Genomic DNA, 27,794 nt, shown 5'->3' with positions numbered 1-27,794 from the left:
GATCACAGAGTAAAAAAGAAATGTAGTCCCTTGTTATTGTCTGCCTTTAAATAATTACTGCTAGTTGTTTGAACAAAGGCACACAATAGCTCTGTTTGTGCAGTGAGGGTTCCTGTGGGTACTGAACATGCCCGCCTGCTTATGTCTGACCCCCCCCCCAGACACAGGGCTCCTGTTCTATTGGGGATGCATTATGCAACATAGTATTGACAAAATAACAGTGCATTAGCGGTAGATTCCTTCAGCTTTACTTTGTTCTTCAACATTTCCGCAATGCTACCACGTTAATGGTATCCAGAGGGGCTGTAGCGCAACAAAACCAAAATTAAACCAGGATATTTGTGCTATAAAAAGCTATGGGATTTCAGCAGGGTGCTACAAGAGATGAGCTAATGTGAAATGAAGCAATGTAACCACCGCAAAATCTTTGCTGGCATGTGTGTTTGTGAGAGTGCTTCTACATTAAGCATTTAACTTCCAATGGTATCCTGCAACCTGCTGCACTTTGGGTGGGTGCAGCAGAGGCCCCCATGGGGGTGGCCAGTGTGGTCACTGGACTAAGGGGACTAGGCTAGTCCCCTAAATGTTCCCCTGGTGTCTCCTTTCCAAAGCCTGGGAAGCTTCTGCCCGGCTTAGGGAGGCAGGCGCAAGTCTCTGATAGGTCCAAGAGCTGTCCTGCCATCTTCCCAAAGCCCATCTGGCTTTTGGAAGGAGGCAGGGGGGTTCAGTCATCCTGTCAGAGCCCTGGCAGCTCCTTCACAAAGCCTGGGAAGCTTCTGCCTGGCTTAGGGAGGGAGGCATAATGCTCACGTGCACGACGTCAGGACGTCACAACATCCCACGCATGACACTGACCCCCCCATGCCCCTTGCAAGCTGGCACCTCTGGCCCTAACTGTTCCCCTATGAAAAATTTCACTGCGTGCCACTGGTGGTGGAGTCACCTCATCAGAAGAACCCAGTGAAGGGGCACCTCTGCCAGATCCTCCCCCTGCTAACCACCTTAGGATTTCTCTGCCCATTTATGTTCTGTTATGGTTGTCCGGAGTAAACAGTTGTTAAGTATATCTGGTATTTACTTCTCCTACTGAAGTAAGGACTGAGAAGTGCTTCCCACTGAATGATGTTGACTCTCTCCCTTATCAAAAACATCATTAAAATAAAGCTTTTGTTACAAGTGTGAGGCACTCTATTCAACATGCATTTATTTGAAGGTCTCCTAGTACTACTCAGAAGTACTGCAACTGTGATGGAGCTTTTTTCTCATCTCATTTTTGTTTGCTTTATCTCTCCAAGACTCCAAAGATTGAAACTTTTGAAGTGTGTTGGAAAAATCATTTTTTCCTAAACTGCAATGACATCAACCTATCTTAGTGAAGTTTCAGTTCAGGTTTCATTTGAAGCATGTTACCTCTCTGTAAGATACTCAAAATCTTACTATTCTTCTGTAAGATAGGTTTTCAGAGAAACTTATTTTTTTTCTTAATCCACTTAAATAGACATAAAATCAATGAACATCTTCACAATCTGAACTTTTCCTTTTAAGTATCTCCCAAGAACCTCCATCATCTTCCTTCCTTTCATCTCTTCTATGAAAGCTGCTCCATTCTGCCTTTCAAAGCTAAAAAGAAACAATATGGATTTCAAAAGCACTACTCTGAGGAACAATAATCTTAGCAACCCAAGCTGTTCATCAAATAAACAAGCGTATTGAAAGAAGTCAGTTTTGAAGTAGATGGCAACCATAATTATAGTTATCTTCTGAAATGTCATTGTCCTTGCACTGTACCAATGTGAAGATAAAACTTGAGTTGAATCTGATCCTACACTGACTTGCACACAGAGAAGCCTCCTGTCCCCATTCTTAAACCTTGGCAATATTTTCTATGAGGAGTAAAATTTGTCATCTGGGTAAGGGCAAGAACAGATTATTGTTGTTGTTGTTTTTAAAGCATGGGGTGTGAACGTACCTCCTGTGGAATATATGATACACCTAATAGAAATGCTATCTATTTTAGGGGTGATTTTCCCCCTTAATTTTGGGTTCAAAAAAATAGGGGTTGTCTTATACGTGGGGACTTCTTATACATGGAAAAATACGGTACAGTCGTACCTTGATTGTCGAACAGAATTCATTCCAGAAGTCCATTTGAAAACGTTCAACAACCAAGGCGCAGCTTCCGATTGGCTGCAGGAGCTTCCTGTACTCAGTCGGAAGCTGCGGAAGCCGCATCAGATGTTCGGGTTCCAAAGAATATTTGCAAACCGGAACACTCGCTTCCGGGTTTGTGAAATTCAGGAACCAAAATGTTTGAGTTGCAAGGCATTCGAGATCCAAGGTACGCCTGTACTTGCTTAGCATATAACCCACATTTTCATAAAAATATATCAAGAAGGTGTAAACCTAATAAGAATAAAATCAGAAAAAATGCATTAAAATATAATTGAAGATATTAATAAGAACCAAGTGGTTGAAAAGAGAAAATTCATATTGCAGAGGTTTGTCTAAGCAATATATATTTAACATCTCAGCTATTGTGTGGATCCCAAAGCAAATGGCTCATTATGGAGTGGGAGCTTTGGGAGAAAGAAGCTTAAGGAAGAGCTTAGTAGCAAATCACATGCTTTGTATGGTGAAAGTGTCAGGTTCATTTCCTGGCTTTCCAAGCAAAGTGTGGAAGGGAAGCACTTCTGAAGCCCTGGCAAGCTGCTGCTCATCAATGTAAAGAAGTTGTTGTTGTTGTTCCTGTTGCTTCTATACAACCTGGCTTCCCATTGGAACCCAGGGCAGTGAACATCATAAAAACAATCCATGAAAATGTGTTACAATACCACAAAAAAAACAACAACAACCCATATGCTAAAAGAATACCACCAGCTGAAATTGCAGTCAACACTCATGTCTCAAAGGCCCAGGAGAACTGATATGCTTTTCATTTGTGTTTAAAAGTCTGTATGGGGACAGACGTACCTTCCCAGGGAGGGAGTTCCACAAGCTGGGCATTATCACAAAGAATGCCCTGTCAAAATGCGGCAAGGCAACTTGTGGGATCTACTTTGGTTTTTTTAGAACCCTGAGATCTGCCAACCACAGTCTGGTGCAAAAGACACAAGGCACTTAAAGAATTCTGGGCCTAGGAATTTGTACCAGCACTGAACTGGTGTCACAGTCCTTCCATATGAAAACTCACTTGTAAACAAAACCCTGTTTTCTGTGGGATTTGGAGTAGGAATGTGTAGGGATTATAATAAAATTCCTGATTTTATAAGGTTTTCTAAAAAGAAAAGAAAAAAAGCCATAGCACAAATAGTAGAATGGTGGGATATAGTTTAGAGAGAGAGAAAAATAAACAGTATTAACATTTCCTTACAATGGAGCTGATGTATAAAACAACAACTGTTTTCTTGTTTTTATTAGATAGAAGAGTTTCGAAGACTGAGGACACATGTTAAAGGGGCAGAACTGCTAGAAGGCAGCGATGGAACACTAGGAGATAACTTTAGACCCACACAGCCACTAAGTGACAGAGTCATAAGGGCTGCCTTCCAGTAGCAAAGACAAATAATGAAAATAATCATAATGTAGGTAAGTAAAAACAAAATAGAAAGGGACATGTGGGAGTGGAGACCAAATGCAAAGGGGGCAGAACTCTTTAAGGTTTGTGTCCAACTTAGATTTTGGGCAGGTGTAGTTTGCTTCCATCCTTACAGGACAAGCTGCACCTGTCAAAATTCACTCTTCCACACAACTGTTGAAGGCCTACAGATAGAGGAGTGCTGTCTCCCCTATCATGAGCAGAGAAGAAAAGAGAGAGTCATGCATGTCATAGAAATAGCAGTGTTTCTTGCATTGGCACTCAGTTCAATGTGAGTCCCACATCTGAAGACTTTGCAGATGACTGCATAAGCCAAGGAGCCACTGCCCTCTCTTCCTGAATTTTTGCTTGTTCTCCCGTTGTGTGCCTACCCTTCACCATATTGGAATTTCAATTATATAGTACTCTTCTGCACTTTCAGTGGCGTAGCGTGGGTTGTCAGCACCCGGGGCAAGGCAAGCAATTTGCGCCCCCTAACCCATGGATTTTAGTAGGGGCAGAGAGCTGCGAGTGCGAGCGCCCCCCCAGATGTTGCGCCCGGTGAGGCCGGCCCCCCCTGCACCCCCCACGCTATGCCACTGTGCAGTTCCACAATATAATTACTTTGTTTTTGGAAGGAGTGATTTCAAATGCATCTGGAATCCTGCATAGAGATTACTTGAGAGGGAAGTCACAGACATACTCATGTAAATTTTATTTGTGAGAGAATGAATAATGTCCTAAGGCCACTGCCGGTAATTCAAATATCAGTAGCACCAAAGTTATTTGACAAGATGACTTTGAATTTTAAGCATGCAAGAGTTACTTCTAAAAAATATTGATCTGAAGTGGCAAAGCTCTTTCAATACACTTAACAACATCTAAAAATAATTATTGGGAACAGCTTTGTCAACCTGCCCATAACTTACAAGGTAATACTTAGATCCAAAACAATATAAGTGGGTATTCACTGGAAAGTTGAGCCAATTAAATAATTTAGGAATTTAGACTCAAAAGAATGTGTTTTGTCACACATTATTTTATCCCACGCAGCAATTTAGTATCCTTCAGATCCTGTTAATCTTTGGTTCCCTTCATCCCTGACTGACCACAATAAGCACCACATTGACAGGCGCACTGTGGTCAGCTTCCCAAACCAGGTAGAGAGTAAATAACACAGGACACAGGTGTGGGTGGAAACAGGCCACAATATTTGTTGACCAAAGTGAGGTAAATGGGGGTTGGCATGGCACTGGGTCAGGATTCATTAACCCCCTAAGATCTGTGCAAGTTGACCAGCATACAGGGGCCCAATGTGGTACACATCATGTGACTGGAATCCTGCTGGTAACCTGAGATGAATGGCGCTGGCTTTGGCCTAGACAGAGCTCAAGTGCAGAGTTGTGTGCCCAACTTAAGAGGGCCTTGAGATCCTACTCAATGCCATTTAAGCCCAAGTTATGATCAACAGCTATGTAGATGATGCCTAAGAGTCACCTGCTATCCATTGAAAGAAACCTCTCAACTTGAAGGCTAATTGTGGCTAAAGAGTAAGATTACTTTCCAGCTCTGTAAAGTAGCAGCCACTCAATACCTCAATGGAAGACTTTAAAACTGAGGACCACTGTGTGTGTGTGTGTAGGCTAGGAAACCCCACCTCCAGCCACAAGGTGAGGGAAGACTAGAATGGTCCCAAGATCTCGCTGGGCCATGCAAGAGGAGGAAGCCCCACAAGATCCCAGGGAGTATTGGTCCTTCCCCTGGCCATGGCTATATCACAATGCTGGGCCGACATTAATGCTGAGAAACTGGTAAAAAGTGTGCACCAATAGTAATCAGTACAATATTAAAGTATTCATGTTGTGTCATGACTGAGCTCTTCAAAGTGATCTTGAGTTAGGGGATCCTGCCCTGGGAATCCTGTGTCCCCTAGACTTACCTAAACAGATCAATGGGCAATACACCCCAAAGGCAGCACTTTCCAGGAGGACATGCTGCTGCACTCTGTTCTCAAGAGCAGTCAACCAGATCTTTCCAGCAGGGATTCTGAATCAACACACCAACTCACCTATTACTGTTTGTTCCCCTGTAGGCTCTCCAGTAAAGATGACTGGATGTGGAACATTAGGCCATTCATCAATGTCACAGAGCTAGGATGCAATCTGGAACACACTGTTCCTTTCAACCTCAGCTTAGACAGCCTTCAGATTGCACTGAACTCAGATGAATTTTAGCTTTTATCGGAGCAACTTCTGTTACCTGTGAAGCTGTTCTAAGTTTGGCAGACCTTTGGTACCCTTCTACACTACTTGCTCAGTTCCAATTACAAATTTCCACCAGCTGCTGGTAACCTCAAGCACCTGAGTCAGTCGTCCATGGCCTAGCCCAGGATCTAGAAGATGCCCACTGCATCTGGAATAGGACATCTTGTGCCTGGTTGAATACATGATTATTGCTTTTGCTGGAGGAGAGCTGAAGGAAAATGTATCTTGGAATCTGTTCCCATATAGGAAAAGTCCAAGTAGTTATTGTATCCTTCTCAAGTGTTATTTCATTTATGTTACTGTCTATTTTACTTCTGCAATCAGAGAATGGAAGAATAGACCTGAAGGTAATTTGAGGCATCTACAGGTATGCAGAAAGCAAGGTGTCACTACACCCCAGAAAAACATTTGCCATTTTTTTGTCACACATAGCTAACCCATTCTAGGGCCCATCTGCACTATGCATTTAAAGCAGTACTGTACCACTTTATGGCTTTCCCCAAAGAATCCTCAATACTGTAAGGTTGCTAAGGGTTCTAAGAGTTGCTGGGAAACCCCTATTCCCCTCAGAGAGCAACAATCCCCAGAAGTCCCTGGGGAAGAGGGGTTGATTGTTACTGTATTTTTCCATGTATAACACAACCCCATGTATAAGACTATTTTTGGGAGCCCAAAATTTAAAAAATTAAAAATTAAGGAAGTTGTTGAATATAAGATGAATCCCAATCTATTACTAAAAATTTTAAGAAAAAAGGTTGTCTTATACATGGAAAAATACAGTAAACCACTCTGAAATTTCAGCTCTTTGCGGGGAACGGGAATCTCCAACAACTCTCACCATCCGTAATAAACTACAGCCATGACTGTTTAGGTGGTATAATACATCTTTTAAAGTATTTTGCAGATGGGACCCTAACATCCTCTTGAAAATAAGAGTTGAAAAGTGCATAGTAAAACCTGTGTAATGCTGGTAAATATATGACTCCCTCTGTATCCTACACATTTTGAAGTGATTTACGATTCATATGCTTTGATAAACAATTATACATGATACAGTATATCCCTGTGAAATAAGATTGAATTAAATAAGTTGATTTCTGCTGGCTTGATGTTTTCTAAGAGTCCTTGATGTTTCGAGTCGATATGTATTTATTCTATCCTGATTACTAGAAAGCCTTTGTGGATTTCTGAGCCATACTAAGGAGTGGCCTGAGGGAGAGAAATATAACGTTTTAGAATTCTGTCCTTTTCCAGTATGTTAACTCAGTAGCTGGAATGGTCTTCCATAAGTCATTCTTCTCTCTTTCCTGTTTTTTATTTAATAATGTAAACATAAGCCTATTTGAAAATATGAATATTAATTTATTGAAAGTAATGAAGAAATAACAATGAGGGAAAGTCAGTATTTCTTTATTTTTGGAATCTAGAGATCAGACAGTCTCTACCAAAGGGATCAGATGTGCTCCTGCCAATATGAAGAGGCCTGACGGGAAAGATAAGAGACAGAGAATAAAGGATTCTCTAACACGAAGAAGAGAAAAATGGGACTTAGGAAGTAACAAATCTCACTCTCAGAATATTGAAAAAACACGAGCCCCTTTGAACTTGCTTCAATGTAATCTGTCCACAATATGTATTAGTACTAATTATTTGAAATATTGTTTACTGATCAGCATGCACTATAGCAAGAAGAGTATGCATCTCTATGTCAACCAAATCATAATTACATTTAAACAGCATTGCAAATGATGAGGACTGTCTTTCCCTCGATTAAACTTATTAATAACAAATGATACATTTCATTGGTTTTCCAGAAAATTCCTGGGTTTTCAGCCAATAGTTTCACAATTACATTTTTGGAAGCTGTAGAATAATCTCCAGTTAAAAGTAAAACAGACAATATATGTAATGTATTGATGGAAACCTGAGCTTCCAATATTCTGTAAGCTTTTTCTGATAGGGTTATGCTAATGTCTAATTCAATGAATGTCATTCAAGTCAGGACATCACACAGGCCTGTAATATTTATTTATTGTATGTATATGTTACCTTTTCTCTAAAGGTGCATACATACCCAGTTTTCTTCCCCTTCTGTTATATTCTCACAACAACCTTTTGAGGTATTTACAAAGAAAGAACAGAGCAGGCCTAATATCACCCAGGAGTGGGAATTTGAACCCGGGTCTTCTCTGTCCTAGTCCAACACTCTAATCATTGCACCACACTGGTTCTCATCAAATATAACATGTGCTATAATATAGGTGGAACATAAATAAACAAACCAACAAAAATAAATAACATGAATATATGAAAAAGGGATATAAATCCATATCCAAAATCAACACCTATTGTCGGGATGTGTTCATTTGATAATTTCTAATAAAACTTTTTCCTAAAGCATTTCTAATTTTCATATTAAGATTTGTTTTTATATCGAGACTTTTACCTTTAAGGAAAACTATAGGTCACACATTTCTTTTCAATTAACCTAATTTATAATTAACACGAAAAGCTGTTGGTGTCGCCTCCTGTTCAACACAGCTATAATAAATGCAATAAAACACGCCTTCACGTGGTTCCTTATAGTTATGTTTCATTTCTTTAATACAGTGTGTATATTTCACATGCTGGTACAGCTTAATTTCATTTCTGAACGAATATTCTGCTTGAACAAGTGAAAAGGGTATAATGTGTAAATTCAATTAAAGAGTAATTAGCTACTCAATCACTCTTACATCACACTTGGGACTGGCTAAGAAAGAAAAAAGCCACTGTTCACAAGTATATGGGAGAGCAGTGTGTTAATTAGTTTAGTGCTAATTGAAGCTGAGAAAGTATGTGACTGCCATGAGATAGATTTTAGCAAAAGCTGTCATAACAACAGTGCTTCAGTTTATTTCTGCATATTGTAACATGGAACTTTCACAGTAAGCCACAGCCCAAATTAAACTATGTGTTTTCATCTTCTCTGAGGAGTGCTTGCTTGGTGTGTGTGTGTGTGTGTAGACTGTGCTCACTTAAATCAGTACTGTACTAATTTTCTCATTTAGTCAATAGCCAAACAATGAGCCAAAGATTCCTGTAATTGTATCATTCTATTATTTACAAGAGATGAGCCTGATTCACTGAAGGTGACTTGTGATTTATGCAACTGAGATCCAACACAGCTCAGAATTTTAACTTCTATTAATATGACCCTTAATACAGTACATTCTTATTATTTATTAGACTTATTAGCTGCCTGTTATCTAAAAGGTTTCAAAGCAACTTGTAATATACCATGGCGAGGGGGAATAATATATAATATCAACATTTTCATGCAACACCAACAATTCATTCACAAACACCACATATCTACCCCCTATAACAGTCACACGAAGCTTTGGAAGCTAACAGCAGAACAAAACCAGCTTAGTCCCTCAAAGGCCTGGGAAGTGGTTAAATGGTTCTTTATCTCATTGTTTGACTGGTAATTCTTCGAGGACCGCAGGTGTGATTCTGCTTGACTTAGTCAAGTGCCTAGCAATGGCCTGTGATGCAAGCACCTATTTGGCTACATGGGTAGAGGGGAAAAATTGCTCACACTGACAGGTGGTTTGCACTTTCAAAGCAAATTTTGCCAATCATCTGTTGAGTGGCTACATAGGTGCAGTTGCACCCAGTTGTACCTTGTCAAAATATTATAGTATATACTTGTTTTAGACATTGTAATGGAAAACTGATACATGAGTCACTTAGCTGGGGAAACCCAGCCAGATGGGCGGGGTATAAATAATAAAATTATTATTATTATTATTATAGCTGAAGTGCTGTTAGTAAAGTCTGAAGCCAGTATGTAAACTATGCCAAAACTGATATATTATCAATATTCTAGCTCAGGGCCTGGCAAAAGTACTAACAGCTGATTATTCAGAGCATGGAAAAGACTGCGATAGTAATATGGAAAATACAATGTAAGTTTGATATAGAAGAATAATTTATAAACCTAAGAGCTTGATCCAGTCCATGTCCTACAGGTGTAGGGAGGAAGAAATCAACAGTAGGGGAATATCACACATGGAAAAGCTACAAGCACGAGTGGGAAGTAATTGGTTAGTGATGGATCATTCTGTAGGTTTGGATATAACACAGGACACTGGAGGTTATAATTAGAGGCTAGCAGAAAAAAGCAAAACCAGACTTCTCATCATGGAAGCAATAACGAACTTCTAGAATGTGAGCTACTGAAGAGATCCTGTAAGGTATAGAGAAGAACTGGGGACAGCTCACACTCCAAAGGTGGGGCAACAATCATCAGACATACTCAAATTAATACTTGTGAGATGCTCAGGAAAAGGAGTTTAGGCAATCAGCAAGCTCACAGGTGACCTTGAAGGCAGTGCAAGCAAGTGTGAAACATCTATTCAGTAAAAGCGAGAGCTGCAGTAAAAGTCAGTGAACAACAAACATCTTCACAGTTCTGATGATAAAAAATAGCAATTAGCAAAAACTCTGTGCAAGACTGAAAATAAAAGACATCAGTTGACAAGACATCTGTGGAAATCTGACTACATGCGCAAAATGCAAGGCTGCTTTCTCCATAATGCTAATTAACCATTCCATAATCATTAGAGTTTGGTGCAGCTTTCCAATTATAAGCTAGGATGGTTTTTTGTGTGTGTGCAGCAAGTAAGAAAATCTGCAACAATAGCTTCAGCTTCCAAATAATTCAAAAGTAAAGTTAACATGTCAAATCAAAGCCTTATACCAGTTCGACTATGTAGACTATGTGTGCCATGAAAGGCTGACTCCCCCCCCCAGCTATTCAGTCCACCCCACCTCTACCCCACTGCTGTTTTGAGGGTGCTGCTGGAGCAGAGAGATTCAAGAAGCATGGAGCCCTGCAAAGGAGAGGAGGGGAAGGGGAAGTTCTACTGTGTAAATGGAAGTCTGCTTCATGTGTGGAACAGCAGTGTTGGAGGCAGCGAAGTCCCACTTCATTTTGGGACTTACTCCCAAGAGTAACTTCTTGTGGAAGGAGAGCATGCTGCTTAAGATAATCTCTGTGCATTTGCTCTTACATGCTTATAGTATTCTTGGCGCAAAATTAATATCAGTAAAGAACACTATTAAACAGACTGATATAATCTATAGTTGCAGCTGGGAAGTTGCCAAGGAATTATGGGTGGCTATTCCTGACTCACCCCAGGAGTGATAGATCATTTGCTTTCGGAGCTGTGGGGATCTCATTGCCCTCTATGTGCACATCAAAATGAACTAAATGTATCATATTCAATGGGAACTTTAAACAACTGGACTCCTATTAGCTTTTTCCTTTTTAGTTCAGGAAGGGAAACTTGGTATTATAGTTGTACACAGAGGATTTGTTCAAAGCAAAAACTGTGGGAATTTCCAAAGTTCTGTGCACCATTCAAGACATTGCTGTTTTCTGTTTCTGTACAAAACATAAGGCTTTTAGGTTACATTTGGAAAGAAGGTACGTAACTGATTGAAAGTAATAAAATCCACTGTGCACAGAGTGGGGCAACTCGATGAAAATGTCAGGGATAAGTGAGACTTGTTCTAACTAGTTCCACTCCATTAGCATTAGTGGATTTTCTCCTGATTTACACTGCTGAGAGTGAGAAGAGTCAGGCCCACCATACTACTGAAGAATATATCGAGAAACCTCCACCCCTGCTGTCATGAAACTCCTTTCAGTTTTCACTGTCTCCCTGGCTGGACATAAACAGTCTTTCAGGCTCACTGTGGAATTTCAGTAACATAATTGTTCCATTCTCTTTTCAGAGAGGGGGAAGACAATGCCCCCACAGTGCCTTTGGATGAGAAATGGAAACGTTTGAGGCTGCAGCTTCAGTCTCGCCACAAAGCCTGCTTTGTCTGCCTTCATCTAATTCAGCCTTGATAGACAGCTATGACAGTTGCCCTGTCCACACGGTCCAGTGAGATTCTGGGAATGAGCTTTATATTACAAGGAGAAAACACATTAAAACTCCCAACTAGCTAGTCTTAACTTTTTATTGCTCATGACATCCAGGTTTTGCACTGCACTACTCTATAGTAGTCTGCAACTCCCAGCATGTTTGGTGGGAAAATGATGAGTGTACACAACACACCTCAAAGGGATTGTATAAATAATGGCAGCTCTCAACATCTTTTTTTAGTATTCTCCTCTCTTGCATCATTCTAGTATAAAAGGCGCAGATGCTCCATCATCATCATCATCATCTTCATCATCATCAGCCCACCTTTTCTCCTGACAGGACCCCCATTAATGGAAAGCAACTTGTACTCATTGACGTGATCTAAATGGAAGTCCCTTCTGCAAACAGAGCAAAAGTGACAGATCCAAACCACTGACTGCTTTTATATCCAGTGAAAAGTGATGCTGCAAAAAAGGAAGCTCTAACCACCACAAAGAGATTGAAAATGCTGGCTAGGCAAACCTTATAGCAGGCCATACTTTTGCCCAGATTTGTCCCCCGCAGAGAGCGCCAATGGGGTGCCTTTTAGAAGCTGGTCTTCAACTTTCAACATCCCAAACCATAGCTGGGACTGATGGGAGTTGTAGTTCAACAGTATCTGGTGAGTACCATAGTGGCTATCCTTAGTCTACTCTGCCTGGCAGTGGCTTTCCTGAGTTGCAGGCTAAAATCTTTCCCAGCATCTGTAGCCTATTCCTTTTAACCAGAGATACCAGGAATTGAACCTGGAAACTTCTGCAGCTGAATCACTGAACTAGGGTCCTTTCTCAAATGAGAACAAAATTTATTTACAGTTTAGATCTTGACTTATATATCTGGGTACATAGTTCAGTTCACTGCTATTCTTTACCACACTGCACAGATTTGACTGTACAACTGCAAAATATTAGTGCAGAACTTACACCTCCTCTTTTGAAGCAGCTAGGCTATTGGGTAGGGGATGAAGTCAAAGGCCTGGATATAGTGGCCAAAGCTGTTTCAGCAACAACAATGCAATCCTCTACATATTTACACAGACACAAGACTACAGTCGTACCTTGGTTTTCGAACAGCTTAGTTCTTGAATGTTTTGGCTTCTGAACATCACAAACCCAGAAGTGACTGTTCTGGTTTGTGAACTATTTTTGGAAGTCAACATCTGATGTGCTTCTGCAGCTTCCGATTGAGTGCAGGAAGCTCCTGCAGATAATCAGAAACTGTGTCTTGGTTTTTGAACATTTTCGGAAGTTGGATTCCATTCAAGAAGCAAGATACAACTGTACTGAGTTCAATGGGTTCAATGGGACTTAACTCCCAGGCAAGAGAATATAAGATTGTAGCCAAAAACATTATAGGAGTTGGCCAGAGATATCCCCTTCATCACAGGGAATATTAAGATTATATTATTGAGATTGGAAACCATATAAATCATATTTTTGTGATTGCGAAACAAAGGGAAAGCTGGTAAGACCAAGTTAAAATGAAACGCAAAAATAATAAAAATATCCTGAGGCTCACCATTCATTAAGACATCTGTAATTGTTATATATCTCCCACCTTTGCAATAGTCATTGATGCTAAACATCATATGACCTGCAAGTATGACATGTGCATTCAGTAACACACATCAAGCTCTCTTCCTGTGCAAACAGTCCTATTTATTTAATGCAGCAGAGCTGCTTGGTATAATAGTGTAAATGTAAACACCAGAGTCCAGATGAAACAGAGTTGCAGCAAATGCAACTATATATCTAGCAGTTATTTGGATTCTAGCACTGACCAGTAAACACACACACACGGGGTCAGGTCCAGAGATCTGTGAACAGTTCCTCTTCCGGAATGGGTGCTCTCAGCTCCCGCAAATGGAAGGAGGAAAATAATTTCTGCTGATTCCCTTGCACTGTTTGAAAATTTGCACATACCCTATTGGAGAAAAGCATGTTAGGTGATGTGTATGTGTGGGTGTGTTTTTACAGGATGATAGGGGAATAAACTAAAACAGCCCCTCCTCTTCCACTCATGGTAGTGATACTGGATAGAACCCATTCTATTAATGGAAGGAAAATTTACACGAAAATAAGGACTCTTCCATCTGCTGTATACACTTTTACATTTATATTTATGTAGAAACATGTAACAGTATAAGGATGGCAGCATTTTTCTTTATTTCTGCTGTGTTCTTTGAAATGTAGTTCTGAAGAAAGATCCAAAGCACCCCAACCCCCAGCTATGCTTTGGGCAACCAGAGGTTTTTTACATTTGGAGTAATCTTACCTAATCAAGTTTTCGTGACACCACTTCCATTTAATCTTAAAACCTATTACAAAAATTGAAGACTGGGGCTTTTATCCAGCAACATCTTTCTCTGTCCCTGATCCCATCCCTTTGGTTTGTTTCCATTTAACATGAAGCCTGGCAAAGAGTTCTGACTTTTCAGTTAATTCCAATAAAAGGTGTTTAGGAAGTTTATTGTGGTAATAAATCAAGACGGAATAAGGTGGCCACAGTGACAAAGTCATGCAAATGTAAGAAAATTCTGTTGCATTTTCCACAAACGTAGAAAGCTTGCCTTGTACCAGGGTTGAGCTAAGCCTAAGATTGTAGGCTCAGGCTCTTTGGCATCTTAGGCCAACACCATCAGTTGCTCCATCATACTTTCAACTGGGTTTGCCAGGCATTGAACCCAGGACCAATGAGCTGTTGTTGTTTTTGGAGTATTTATGCTGCCTACTAACTGAAGTTCTTGAGGTAGCTTATAATGTAGTTTAAACGCAATATAACCGGCAATGATACAATAGTCACTGGAGTTGGGCAAAGGTGTCTATAAGTTCCACCTTAGGCTTTAGATGTTCCAGCTGCCACTCTGCACCTGAATCTCAGGGCCTGGAACAGAGTGTTGAAGCAGCCTGGTGATAGCTCTCCATAGGCCAAAGTTTCCCTCCCTGGCTGCTGCTGATGTCTCCCATAGCCTCTGAACCTGGGGGCAGATGCAGGGGGTTCTGGGGCAGCAAAGATGTTAGAAGTTCCCATCTCAGTCCTTAGATGTCCTGTCTGCCATTCTGTTGCAGGATTTTTGGCCTCAGCCAAATAAATCAAGCTCAGACATGGCTGCCTAGGCAGCTGCATGTTAATTCTTTGCAGGCTCCTCTCCTGTAGGGGCCTCTTTAAGCATCCAAATGCCCCATTATTATTTTCTCATTTTTTAAAAGGAGACAATTTGTACTCCTGAAACCTTCAGGATATTCTTGTAAATAGGCTAGGACATTATTCTTTTAATATAAATCTGGTCATTTCAGTTCAGGAAGGAAGATCCATAGACAGGGCTAGGCTGCCAGGGTTACAAGTGATGCAGAGGCAAATGTCTATCTGGATATGTATCTGGGTAGCACAAGATTCATAAGGGTCCAGCATTTGTTGACTCAAGAAAATGTAACTTGATTCAGGACAGATGGCAGGGAACAAGGCTTTTTTATTTAAAAGGGGGCATTTTTTAAGGAAACATTGAGAAGAGTTATCTCAGATAGCAGACCATGTGTGTAGCATCCTGGGGGTTGGGGAAGGGTACTCACCGTGTGAGGAAACCTTGCAATGAGTCTGCCCAAATACTAGGAAGCAGCATGAATCAAGATAACATCAAAAACTATATTTATTAGTACAGAGTAATATTCAGCATAGGAGCCTGAACTTACAGGGAAGACTAAGGTTCTAATCAGTTCCCTCTGAACTATGGAGGGAACCACACCCACTGTAGGGTTGTCATATGTCCACATTTTCGTCAACATAACCAAAAAATCTCAGCTTTGGGAATTTTCTTTAAAAAGCTCTGGATTTTCAGTACTTGAAATATGGCAACCCAAGTTACAGGCCAAGCATGCTTCTTAAAGAGGCAGGCCATTTACCAGCTGAACTGTGGTGACATTTAACCAGCCATTTTTATGCTAACTTCACATTTTTAGTAAGCAAAACATGGCCTTTATTCTAGAAATGAATTTGGTTTTTTCATGTGGAGGAACATTTGAAGAATTCTTTTAACTGGTAGGTTTTGTTTTTGTTTTTTATGAGGATATTTTTTACCTGAAGGGCTGGAAATAAACAATCTGTCAGGGCCCTGTTAATATCACTTGATTTGATGTGGATGTGCATCCTTGTCCCAGGAGCTTCTCATTATCATGCATGACTAGCACTGGACCTGGGCCAATGTGCTCAAAATTAATGCTTGGGTAGTGATTGTGGGTTGTTGTTTTTTAAATACACATGTTGATCAACTACCTTTTCTCACTGTGCAACTTTTAGCATTGGAAATTACAGTGTTAAGGTAATAACTGAAACTACAATAAACACAGGAAAGGAGCACAGGAAAGGAAAATAATTGTTTCTTTAAAGGGGAGACATTACGTCATTTATTCTGCAACATATTCTCCATCTCATAGCCAATATACTCTAGCGCAGTCTTAGATAAGAAGCATGTTTTATTTGGGGAATAAATATCTGTTTAAATTATTTAACACAATTCTATACTACCCTCCATTAAAATAAATAAATGAGTTCCAGGGTAGTTTACAGGCAATGTAATCCAATCTCCATAAGATCAATACACGAAAACCACAATATTGGCAGGATCTAAAACAAAAGACTAAGAGCTTTTTATTCATAAACAGCAAGTGTGTTGGTAAATAAGTAGGTCTTTTAACAGGAACCTGGCATGTGAGAATCCCACATGTGCAATTTTAATTTATTTGTTTTTCACATAGCTATACTACTGTTTTGGAAAACATTGAGGGCACAAGGAGAAGGGGACGACAGAGGACGAGTTGGTTGGACAGTGTTCTCGAAGCTACCAGCATGAGTTTGACCAAACTGCGGGAGGCAGTGGAAGACAGGAGTGTCTGGCATGTTCTGGTTCTATGGGGTCACGAAGAGTTGGACACGACTAAACAACAACAACATACTACTGTTGTCCTGTCCATGCCACTAAGCGTTCTTGCCCCTCACCTCAATAATTCCTCTTTCACCCTCCACTACCTTTTCCTGTTCAGAGTCTGCATGCCGATATTTCTGAGTCTGAGCCATGGACATTTAAGCTATTTCTTTTTCACAGGAAGTATGCAAGAGCAAACATTAACAGCCCTTAGTTATCATGTTTCAAATTGGGCACAATGGAAGCTTGTGCTTTTTTGGGTGTGGTGAGTTAAAAAAAAATAGATACAGAGGTATTGTACAACAGTTATATTTAGCTTGCACAAGACCTCTGTATTAAAACCCTCTGTACTTGGGTTCTGAAGGGACTGCATCAAAGGAAAAAACCCCTCTATAGCTTCAAATGTATCAAGGTGCATGTTTACTTTCTTACAACCAAATTTAGGGCACAATCTCAAGCAGATTCAGTTTTTATAATGATGGAAGATTTAAATTTTGGAGCACAACATGACTGCTGGAAAATAAAAAACATGTTACTTATTTCCACAGTTAAAGAAATCAGATTCCTGTTTCATGTCTCTTGGATGCTGTGGTTCTTTTAAGCCTTTCATACACATGGAAGAAGGCATCCGAAAGGATGCTTGTGTTGGATTAAGCCACTTCTTCAGCTAAATATCCAGGAAACGGGGTATATATAGAAGCCAATCACCAGCAGAGAATATATTTTATGAGAGTTTCATAAACCCTGCCTTCTTCAGTGCATTCCTTTGCTGTGATATCTTTACACCCACACACCCACACCCACACCCACCCCCACCCACCCTGTAATTACTGTGAGTGGATGAGTGACTTTAAAAGAACATAGAAAGTTTCCTAATCCTTGACTCACAGCAGTGGATTTAAGATTCACAGAAATGGAAGCTGAAAAGACATACTGATTCCTCTTCTGTTTAAAGGTGATACTCAATTATTTGAGAACAAACAACCCAGACAGCTAATGCATTCGATTCCTGTTGACATTAATGGAAGTCAGTGGGAGCAGGATCCAATGGGAAGGTTTCTACACAAACCTGGTTACAGCAACCAAAGGGTATAGATGTGCAGAAAAACATGTGCTGCTTCTGTTCAGCTCAGTAGTGCTTGCGATATGTTCCTGAGATTATTTGAGGAATTGGAACCAAGCTTCTACTTTCTGTCATCAACATTTGCTATGCATGCAGGAGCATGCATGTGTATGGGCTTCAAACATGACCTTAGACACACACTCATGAGAGGCGGGAACTTTTGCAGGAGAAGCAGTCAAGTGCTGTTCTAAAGTGGGCCTACCTAACCCTTATTTAGTCCCCCAAACATATAATCATACAAGCCTTATTTAAAAAGTGAGATTTTTCATTACAAGAAAGAAAGCATTTATTAAAGGAGTGGCAACCAATGTGGAACAGCATATAGAAATACATGGAAATCATGAGTGCCTAACACACTCACCATTTATTTAAATGAAATACTCTAATCTACAAGAAAAGAGAGTGAGTGAGCATAATGTGAGTTCTGAACTCTGAAAATAGGGACAGGAGCAAGGTTATACCTTTCTCAGCTTGTATTAGAGTGATCCTGCACTTGGATGAATAAAAACAACCAGGACCCAAAGTTAGATTTCTGTAGTTGTGAGAGTTAAATTCTCCTTCTAAACCTGCAGGCAATAGAGCCTTTACCCATTTATTGGTCTGATGTCCAGGGAAGCATTAAAGTTGTTCTTGAGAGTGGTGTGGAGAAAGTGGAAGATTGTTAGAGGCACAATGTGATTAACTGAAGCCTTAAATGGGATTTTAGATCTCATAGCTATGCATGTAAAATGGGAGGGGGAGAGTTTAATTCATACATTGCAGGTGATGTGATATTGCACCTGCAAAGAGGCTTCCGGTGGTCTGTGCAGACCAACCACATCATGTGCTTGCAGCAGCCTTGTGTACTAGCTAGTCCTTGCTTATTTGGTCAGTGCTTGACCATGGCACCTGCTGGAGATCCATCCCAACATTTACCTTCCCCCATGGTCTGAAGTAAAAGTGCCATGGGTACACCTTACACCACCTTGTCCTGGTCATTAGAAGTAAGCCATCAGCCTCCTTCTTTGTCCCAGAACTTGCTTTAGCCCTTGGCATGGTAGTAGGTGAGTGCAGGGAAGGACCCTCCATGGCAGCCTCAATCAGCCTCTGAAAAATATCCGCCTGCTGCTTTCTTTTATGCTCAAGACATGTAGCAGAATAGAACCATTTGCTCATTCAATGGGTCATGTATAAATTGTTCTTAAGGAGCTCTTTACTAACGTCCACCTTCTGGTCGACTTAAAATACATAAAACTGGCCTGACGGAAGGGAGCCCACACTTTCCTTAGCAAATCATTAGTTGCATTTTCACTGGGCTTTCTGCTTTGCAACTTATTTTTGGGTGGAATAAATTGTTGTTTGTTGCAAATTGTCTTTTCTTATGCAAATTACTCAAAAAAAGTTGTCTGGCTGGATGTATAGAAATGTAGCAAATGAACAGTCAACCAAACAAACTCCAAAGACCTATTCTCATTTTTGACAAGTATGGGTCTATTACAAACACAGAGAATAAACCACATTTACTGTAACAGCACTGTAAAATGAAATGTGTTGGAGAGGACACACAAAGACTCTTCTTGCCAAGGACAACTCCATTAAGCTTAACTGTGCATTTATATCGTGTGTTGGTTTCAGTGAGATATAAGTATGCCTATCTTGCTCTGGATAGTGTCTGTTGTCTTCAGTAGAAGAGAGCAGGCATAACTGAAAGGTTGGTGCCAAAAGTGATTAGTAGATCATATCCATAACTCATCTTAACACAATAATACTACTGACTGTTGACGTGTCCCATGGGTCAGGGGGCTGGTGGGCAATGCGTGTAATGTGTACACAGATACTCAGAGGTGCATGGAGAATCAAGCCTGCTATCTTGGCATTTGACTGCTCCAGGTGTGAGGCGTATATTTTAGAAAAGAATGTCCGTGACTCTCCCAAATGCCATCTGTTAGATACAAAAGAGAGATCTGTTCTATTTCATTGCAGTGTGTACTGCTGGTATCTTTTTGGATTATTTCTTCTAGCTCTGAATTTCCAGTCACCCCTCATACCCTGCTCTTTGTCTGGCCCATTGCCAACTGACTCCAGCTATAGAGGCTGGCAAGGCTGCCCCAAACTCTTTCTCTGCCTGATGCAAAATACAAGTTTCCTACTTCCCACCCTTCAATTTCATGTACAGCAGTCAGCCAGACTTGACAGATGACTTCAGTAGAGGGAATGGCCAGGGAGCTCAAGGAAATGGCTGGAGTGGTGGTTGCTGCTTCCCCCCTGCACCTGCTACCTGAGGAGATTGCCTCTCTCTGCCTAATGGTGTGGTCAATCCTGGAGGTGCTCAACATTCCTGGAAACCACCTGCTTACTTCCTTGAAGGCCAGATTTCTTACTTTCTCTGGTCCACTTCCACCTGGTTTGGGGACTATAGCTACCAAGGATGCTACCAATTAATTAATGAATTATTTCATTTATTTATTCAGTGCATTTTTCAGAAATACAAATTGCTTGTGCAGGGCCCCTTGATCCAGATTGGGACACAAAATCTTGCCCCCCATGGTTCCTACCCAGATTGGGGACCCTGCACCTGTAATTTGCATGGAAAAAAATACCTGCCACTGAAGTAAACACGATGATGATGATTTTTTCTCATGCACTGACTGGATTGGGGTGTTGAGCTGGACCATAACCACTGCAGGGATGTGGTAAATGCTTTAAAAAATATTTTTCAAGATGCACTTTAATGTAACTACTTTGCCAAGCTGGCTTCGATACAAAATTAAATTACAAAACAAGCTCCCTACACTGATTTCTCAATCTGGATCAGGCCCTTTGCGTTGGCCATTTGTGTGTGAAAGAAAAACAACCTGTGCATTTAAAGACACAGAGACATAGCTAACTAAACATGTGATTTGGCCCTAAGACAGTGCCACCTTCATCCTCTGAAGAAATTACCTACTTAGATGATGTAACTCGTTTCAAAATTATGTTCACATATGACATGAGACTGCTCATGTCAGTAAAAGTATATATACAATTCAAGCCCATAAAAGTCTTATATGTTTTAAAGAGGATATACTTGCCACTTTTGCCTCCCCCATTATCTTTAAAACATATAAATATATATACAAATATATATACTTTTGCTGACATGAGCAGTCTCACTGCTGACCTGCACCTGGCAATGACAATATTACATATAAGAAAATATCTGAGACTCTTTTCCAATTTAGAATGCAGATTTCTTGGTTACTCAGTTGCTAATAGAGGTTGACCCAAGAACTTGCCAATGTTGTTTCTCTCTATGAAACAGCAGCATGCAATATCAGACCTGTGGAGTGATAGTGCCATCAGCTGTCCTGAAACTACATAGCAAACAAACACTTGCATATCTGCTGAAAGCATTCCTATGTGTTGTAGGGCAGCTGTCCTTCTGGCGCTTTGGGTTGCTTGTGAAATCTCTGTTTCCCATGCACACAGCAAAGCCAATGTTAAAGAAAAGGTAACACAAATGCATTTAGAGCATTAGGTCAGCAAACAGAAAGACAGGCATTTCCATATGTTGCCACCAGAGGATGTACAAAGCACACACATTGCTGGACCAACATCTAAACAAAAATGAAGCCTGATCTCCCAGAGGTACTATATTTCTAAAGGGATGAAAAATGTCTAAAATAGTCCATATGAACATGCTGGGGAGAGATATTTACTAAGTTAATTTACTAATGCATTTATCCCACAGTTTCTGTTAGCCAAAGAGTAAATAAGTATTAGTTAAGCTGTTTTGATGAGATACACTGCTAATGGAGATCAGAAGCAGCCCACCTTTAACTATATTCCTGGTAAACAGAGCAGTCATATTGTTCTAATACAGAAGACAGATGAAAAAGCTGTAGCAAATTAAGAAGACATGTGAATAAAGAGATATGTACAGGATAACGTATTTATTTTCCTCTGCCATTCCTTTCCTTCTCCTTTTGTTGTTTGTTACTCTTCTCTCTTCCTTCCATTGGCCCCTTTGTTGTGGAAACACCAGTGTGGAAACTAAGGGTGATACCCAACATTGTGCCAGCAAATGGGGCAGAATTTTCCCCTTCTTGCCCCTGCAGCTGCCTGTGTGACCCTAAAACCTGCTCTAAAGGGTTCCTCAGCTAGGGGTGGATGAATCTGTCAATTCTGGCTTCTCTCAGGTCCTCATTTTTCCATTCTTTAGTTCTTTAAATGTCCACATCCTTTTATAATTGTTTTTAAGAAAACCTTCTCACAAAATGTGTTAGCATTTCAGGTCCCTTCTTCACTTCAACCAGTACTTCAACCAGGGCCATGTCATTTTAAGCAGCCATGGCTCCCCTCCCCACAAGAACCCTGAGAACTTTACTTCCTTAAGGGCTCTGAGAGTTGTTAGGGTACTCCTATTCCACTCCCAGAGATACAATTCTCAAATTGGTTTAACAACCAATTCCTCTTCCCAAAGAACTCTGGGAACTGAAGCTGTTAACCTTTTTCACACGTTTGTTGTTGTTTAGTCATTTAGTTGTGTCCAACTCTTCGTGACCCCATGGACCAGAGCATGCCAGGCACTTCTGTCTTCCACTGCCTTCCACAGTTTGGTCAGACTCATGTTGGTAGCTTCGATAACACTGTCCATCCATCCCCTTCTCCTTGTGCCCTCAATCTTTCCCAACATCAGGGTCTTTTCCAGGGTCTTCTACACATATTTTTATGCAATTTCCCCATTCATACCCAAGTTTGCCAGGAAAATTGCCCTAACATATTACAGTGGACACTCGGGTTGCGAACGTGATCCATGCGGGAAGCACGTTCGCAACCTGCATGCGCAGGTTGTGATTCGGCGCTTCTGCACATGCGCAAGCGCCAAAACCCAGAAGTAACCCATTCCAGTACTTCCGGGTTCAGCAAGGTGCGCAACCCGAAACTGTGCAATCCGAAGCATCTGTAACCCGAGCTATGACTGTACATTATCAAAATAATAAATACATGTTTTATACACACCTCAACCTAGTACATGCATTTTTGGACACTATTTGACCAGAGAACTGTGTTGCAGAATTTGGAGAAGTGAAAATTTCAAAGGATGGCTGTGCTTTGTTCTTAGGTAGCTTTCCCTTTAAATGCAAACTGGACCAAATTCCTCCCCAATCCCTACACTCCACCTTCCACCCTTCACAGTAGATGTTAGTTGTACAGCGAAGGGCTGCAGAAGCAGGATGACACATAAAGAGTGTAAGAACTCAAGGAGAGAGTCTCTTTTTAAAACAGTGTACACTCTTTCCCCTCTGGTCCCTCCAATGTGTGTGCATGCAAACAGTGTTGAAAGAACTGCATAATACTAGATTGTAAAAAAATGACTCGCCAATCTTTGCAAAATGGCTGTTCGAAAAGAGCAAGTGTGCTTATTGTAGATTTCACGGTAATAGTTAAAACATGTATCTCACACTATGGGGATAGCTAATGTCCTCCAGATTTCTGGACTACAGTACAAGTTCCATCAGGCAGCATGACTAACTGGAGTTGTAATGCAACAACTTCTGAAGGGAACCATATTGGATATCGCTATCTCTACAAAGAGAAACATCAAAAAATATTGAATGGGCTGCTCCTGTGTCAGCAAGGTAGACTTCCTTTAAAAAGCTACATATTACCTCTTAAGATGGACAAATTTTCTTAAGAGAACTGCATGTTTTATGTGGAGGTTGCTATGTAGAGGTTATCATGGAAACATATAATTTCTTCTCTTATTTTACCATATGTACCTCTTGTGTGTTTTGTTCAGTATGACTGAACGAAGACATATTACTGTTGCGCTGCATGATCTAAGAGGTGTCATCTCTTGCAGTACCACTGAAGATGATAGGTCATGTTCTTGCATCATCAGTTGTTTCACCAATGCCCCTAAAGCAGATCACCAAAAACAACTTGTATTTGGTTTCCATTCCAAACCCTATTGCAGAATGAATAAAAGACACAAAAACACCACTCGGCCACCTCAAAAGTAAGCTATGTGCAGTGAAAACACTGTATCCAACCCATTAAAAACCACAATTTTCCCCTCTGCTCTTTGAATAAATTTTGAATGCAGATTATTTTCTTATTAGTTGCTGGAGAAGGGTTGGGAGAAACACAAGACACTTTTTTTTTTGCCCAGCTGAGCTTCAAACACTCCTCATATTTAATTTGGAAAGGTGAAGATATGGTGTCAATGACATTATGATCAGTCTGGAAGACAATCTTACTCAGCTATGAGTGATTGCCGAAAAAGAAGAAAGAATATCAGTCTCAAATCTGCTTCATCATAGCCACCATGGCAGAGCTGGAGAAACAGTTGCCCTCTAGATGTTGCTAGGCTACAACTACCATCATCCCCACTATTGACCATGCTGGGTGGGGCTGATGGGAATTGGAGTCCAACAGCATCTGGAGGGCTGCAGGGTCCCCGCGCTTGCACTATGCTTATCATCTATTCTATGCAGTTCTCTGACTTCCCTGCTTCCCTGTCCTTAGAGTAGATCTATGCAGCCACTGCTTTAGTTTTGTTGTTGGAGACTTACATAAATATGAGAAACTGTTCCACTCAGTGTTGTGAGTAACGTGGCTGAGAGACATGAAGTGAGTCTGTGTATTGAGGTATACTGAGGGTGAAGGACAGATCATAAAAAGGGAAATCAATGTGGCAATTCACATGTTGGAGTGAATGTGTGTAAAAGAAAAGAACTGGGTTGTGACTGCTGCCCGGCAATGTTTTGGAAAGAAATCAACAATATATTTTTCAGCTAATACAGGCACAATTCATGGTCCTTTCTGTATGTTGTGATGCAAACACAGAGAAAGTTATGGAGGGATTGTGAGGCTTTCTACAACAGAGACTCCTCATCGTGTAAACAGTTAATAAAGTATATCTTATGTTTATCTTATGTTATCCTGTATTCTGCATGTTATTAATCTAAGAATAATACATGATACCAGAAGTGGTCAGGTGCGAGTTGGACAGACTGCACTGAGCAACAAGGAAGGTGGAAAAGATATAAAAAAATCAGGAATAGAGGATGCTAAAGAAAAATAGATGGAACAACCCAGAACTCCAGCACCTCTTTCTCTCTCCAGAAATGCAGCAGAAAGCTGGAAAAGGTTCAGACAAGAATTTGACCTCTTTATGAAAGCAAATGGTGCTACAAAGAAAGATGATGAGCAGAAAGTAGCTATTTTTCTAAATATTGCTGGGTCAGAAGCATTAGATGTATTTTACAGTTTGCAACTGAGTGAAGAACAACAAACGAATTGTGAAACTGTGTTACTTACAGAGATTTCAGGAATATTGCACTCCTAAATTAAATGAAACCTTTGAGAGATACCAGTTTCATATGAGAGCACAGAAGGATAGGGAAACATTTGAATCCTTTATTACACATCTTAGACTGTTAAGCAAGACATGTAATTTTGGAGGACTTGCAGATTCATTCATTAGGGAGCAAGTTGCCATTGGAATTCAGGCTTCAGACCTAAGAAAAAGATTTCTTGAAGAATCTGACTTAACTTTGGAAAAAGAAATCAGAATTTGCCACACACAGGGCCAGGTCCTTGAAGGAAAGCAAGAAAATGCAACTGTGTACGGAATCCGACAATATTCGAACCAAAGGGGCAAAGATGGACTATTCCAGTGTGAACTGTTGTTTGGGAGAAAGCTAAGAACCAGATTGCCTGGTTAGTTGGACACAGACTTGAGGCACAAAGATTATGTAAATTCATGGAGGGGGGAAGAGAATTCCAGACAGAAATTCTATTATGATAGAGGCTCCAGTGACCTCAAATCTTTGCAACAGAGTGACAGTATATGTATATACAGTGGAAAAATGTGGGCATAGAAGGCTGTGGTCACTTGGGAAATAGCTTCTTGGTCTTATGAGGCGATGACTGAAGGAGGCCAAACACATAGGAGAAACAGAAGAGATTTTCAACTGATTCGTAAACAAAAGCAAAAAACAGTGTTGGCTGCAGATACAGCAAAATCAGAAGAGCTTGGTGGTGATCAAAGGCATCAGGCAGCAGAAGTGACCAACTGCAAGCAAGAAGCTGAAATACCAACTACAGTGGTACCTCAGGTTAAGTACTTAATTCATTCCGGAGGTCCGTACTTAACCTGAAACTGTTCTTAACCTGAAGCACCACTTTAGCTAATGGGGCCTCCTGCTGCCGCCACACTGCTGGAGCACTATTTCTGTTCTCGTCCTGAAGCAAAGTTCTTAACCTGAAACACTATTTCTGGGTTAGCGGAGTCTGTAACCTGAAGCGTATGTAACCCGAGGTACCACTGTATACCTCATAGATCTACAAGGCTGAGGAAGCCAACCTAGAGGCTAATAGAGAACTGTTGACTGACACATCCCTTTTTGGAGGAAGTGGGTGTCAAGGAGGGGATCACTTTCCCAAGTCCTCCCTCCAGACTACTAATCAAACACATGCAGACACCGAACGGGTTATCAGGCTTTATTGGCTTCTTCTCTGGCACCAGCTATAGAACATCAAACAGCAAGTCTAATACATTGTGTGTTCTCTCCCTCCCCCTACAGGTTAACTCAAAGATTTATAGGGGCTGGGGAATGCTGGCAGCCAGTCAGCCCCAATGCATGCTCCCACTTTGGGGACTAATTGTTACCACCTGCCTGAGGGGCCTCACCCAGTGATACTTGCTCACAGGATCACTACTTCATGATAGTGGGTTCCTCACTTTAAGTGGGTTTTGCCTAAGTGCATCACATGAGATGAGAAGGGGCCTCTGGGTAGCAGAATGATTCAGCAACAGAGAAGCTCTGGCTTTCTATAACAGGGACTCCTCATCTTGTAAACAGTTAATAAGTCTTACATTTAAACAGTCTTACATTTATGGACATCCTGTACTCTGCAAGTTATTACTCTAACAATAACACAGGGATTTTGTCTATTGTGATTAAAACTGCAAAGGTCATGGAGGCCAGAACTGAACCATGTTATTGAAATAATCAAACAACTTCCAAAAAGTGTTTCTGACAAATTGCTAAATTAAAGACATACTTATGATATCATCAGGAACATCATATTTTATTTTGTAACATCTACATGGTTTGCCCCATTCATAAGTCTGCTTAATCATAATAATTGGAACTGCCCAATGCAATTAGCCCGAAGTGAAAGTGTTGCCATTATATTAGGCTGTTTAACTTTGAATGTCCCTGCATGAATAGGTAAACACTGAACAATTCAGTGGGTTGGAAAGCTAGAGGTTTCAGGTGAAACAAAGTAGGCTGTGGCAAAGGGAGCTGCTTTCTTGCAGCAAATGAATGGCCTTTATACTAAAATGAACTTTCACAGATTTTACTTATTCACTTTCAATTCCTAACTAATCAACTTGATCAATGTAAGCAATGTATTTTATCATTTATCTTCTTCATCATCAAGCCCGCTTGTGGTGCTTATATTGTATTTTTGTTTTAACAATATTTTAGTTAACTATTCTGAGTTGCGAGATAAAAAGATAAGCTATGTAGAAGCAAGCAAGCAAGCAAGCAACAAACAAACCAAATAAAAAAGCAACAGCCTTTTTAGAGGTCTCTTATGTTACAATCTTATATAAACTTACCTGGGAGGAAGTCCCACAGAACTGAGTAAGGGCTTGTCCACACTTCCTCTTGTCCTCCTGCTTCTCTCCAGGAAATTCTTCAAAGGTCAGATGCATATGCTTTTCCATGCAACAGTAACAAAACACAAGCAATAAAACTTAGGTTCCAAAATGGTAAATGTTTCTAAATTATTTCTATAGAAACACAAAGATGGCTTGCTTAAATCACAGAGTCTAAGCTTAGAGCATTCAGCTTAGACCTCCTTACTGGTAGGGTTCACATGGTGGAATGGGAAGAACAAAGGCTTGATAACTCTTCCTTTCAAGGTGAGAAGGAGTAGCCTACCTAAGCCTGGCAGGACAGCTTACTCTATG

The 27,794-nt window shown here is 40.6% G+C and overlaps 1 protein-coding gene and 1 long non-coding RNA gene across 5 annotated transcripts in view; one reads left to right on the top strand and one right to left on the bottom strand.

Moving 5' to 3' along the window:
• Window positions 1-8,409, top strand: part of CA8 (carbonic anhydrase 8) — a 43,170-nt gene extending 34,761 nt beyond the window's left edge. For 2 of the 4 annotated variants that reach the window (XM_083623129.1, XM_083623127.1), the window contains 2 exons: window positions 3,418-3,585; window positions 7,266-8,409. In XM_083623129.1, the coding sequence (XP_083479255.1) occupies window positions 3,418-3,552 (135 nt within the window). In that variant the 3' untranslated portion in view covers window positions 3,553-3,585; window positions 7,266-8,409. Of the gene's footprint in view, window positions 1-3,417; window positions 3,586-5,666 lie in introns of all 4 variants that reach the window. The other 2 variants (XM_083623128.1, XM_083623126.1) reach the window with 1 other exon arrangement.
• Window positions 165-27,689, bottom strand: LOC310766678. The gene is made up of 3 exons (XR_014550348.1): window positions 27,441-27,689; window positions 23,584-23,722; window positions 165-1,620 (listed from the first exon to the last, which is right to left on the bottom strand). It is a non-coding gene; the product is annotated as an uncharacterized lncRNA (long non-coding RNA).
• Between the last annotated feature and the right edge of the window lie 105 nt (window positions 27,690-27,794).

The sequence above is a fragment of the Podarcis filfolensis genome (assembly GCF_964270895.1).
Source record: "Podarcis filfolensis genome assembly, chromosome: 7".
NCBI classification, from domain to species: domain Eukaryota; kingdom Metazoa; phylum Chordata; class Lepidosauria; order Squamata; family Lacertidae; genus Podarcis; species Podarcis filfolensis.
This window is presented reverse-complemented; position numbering and strand designations above follow the sequence as displayed.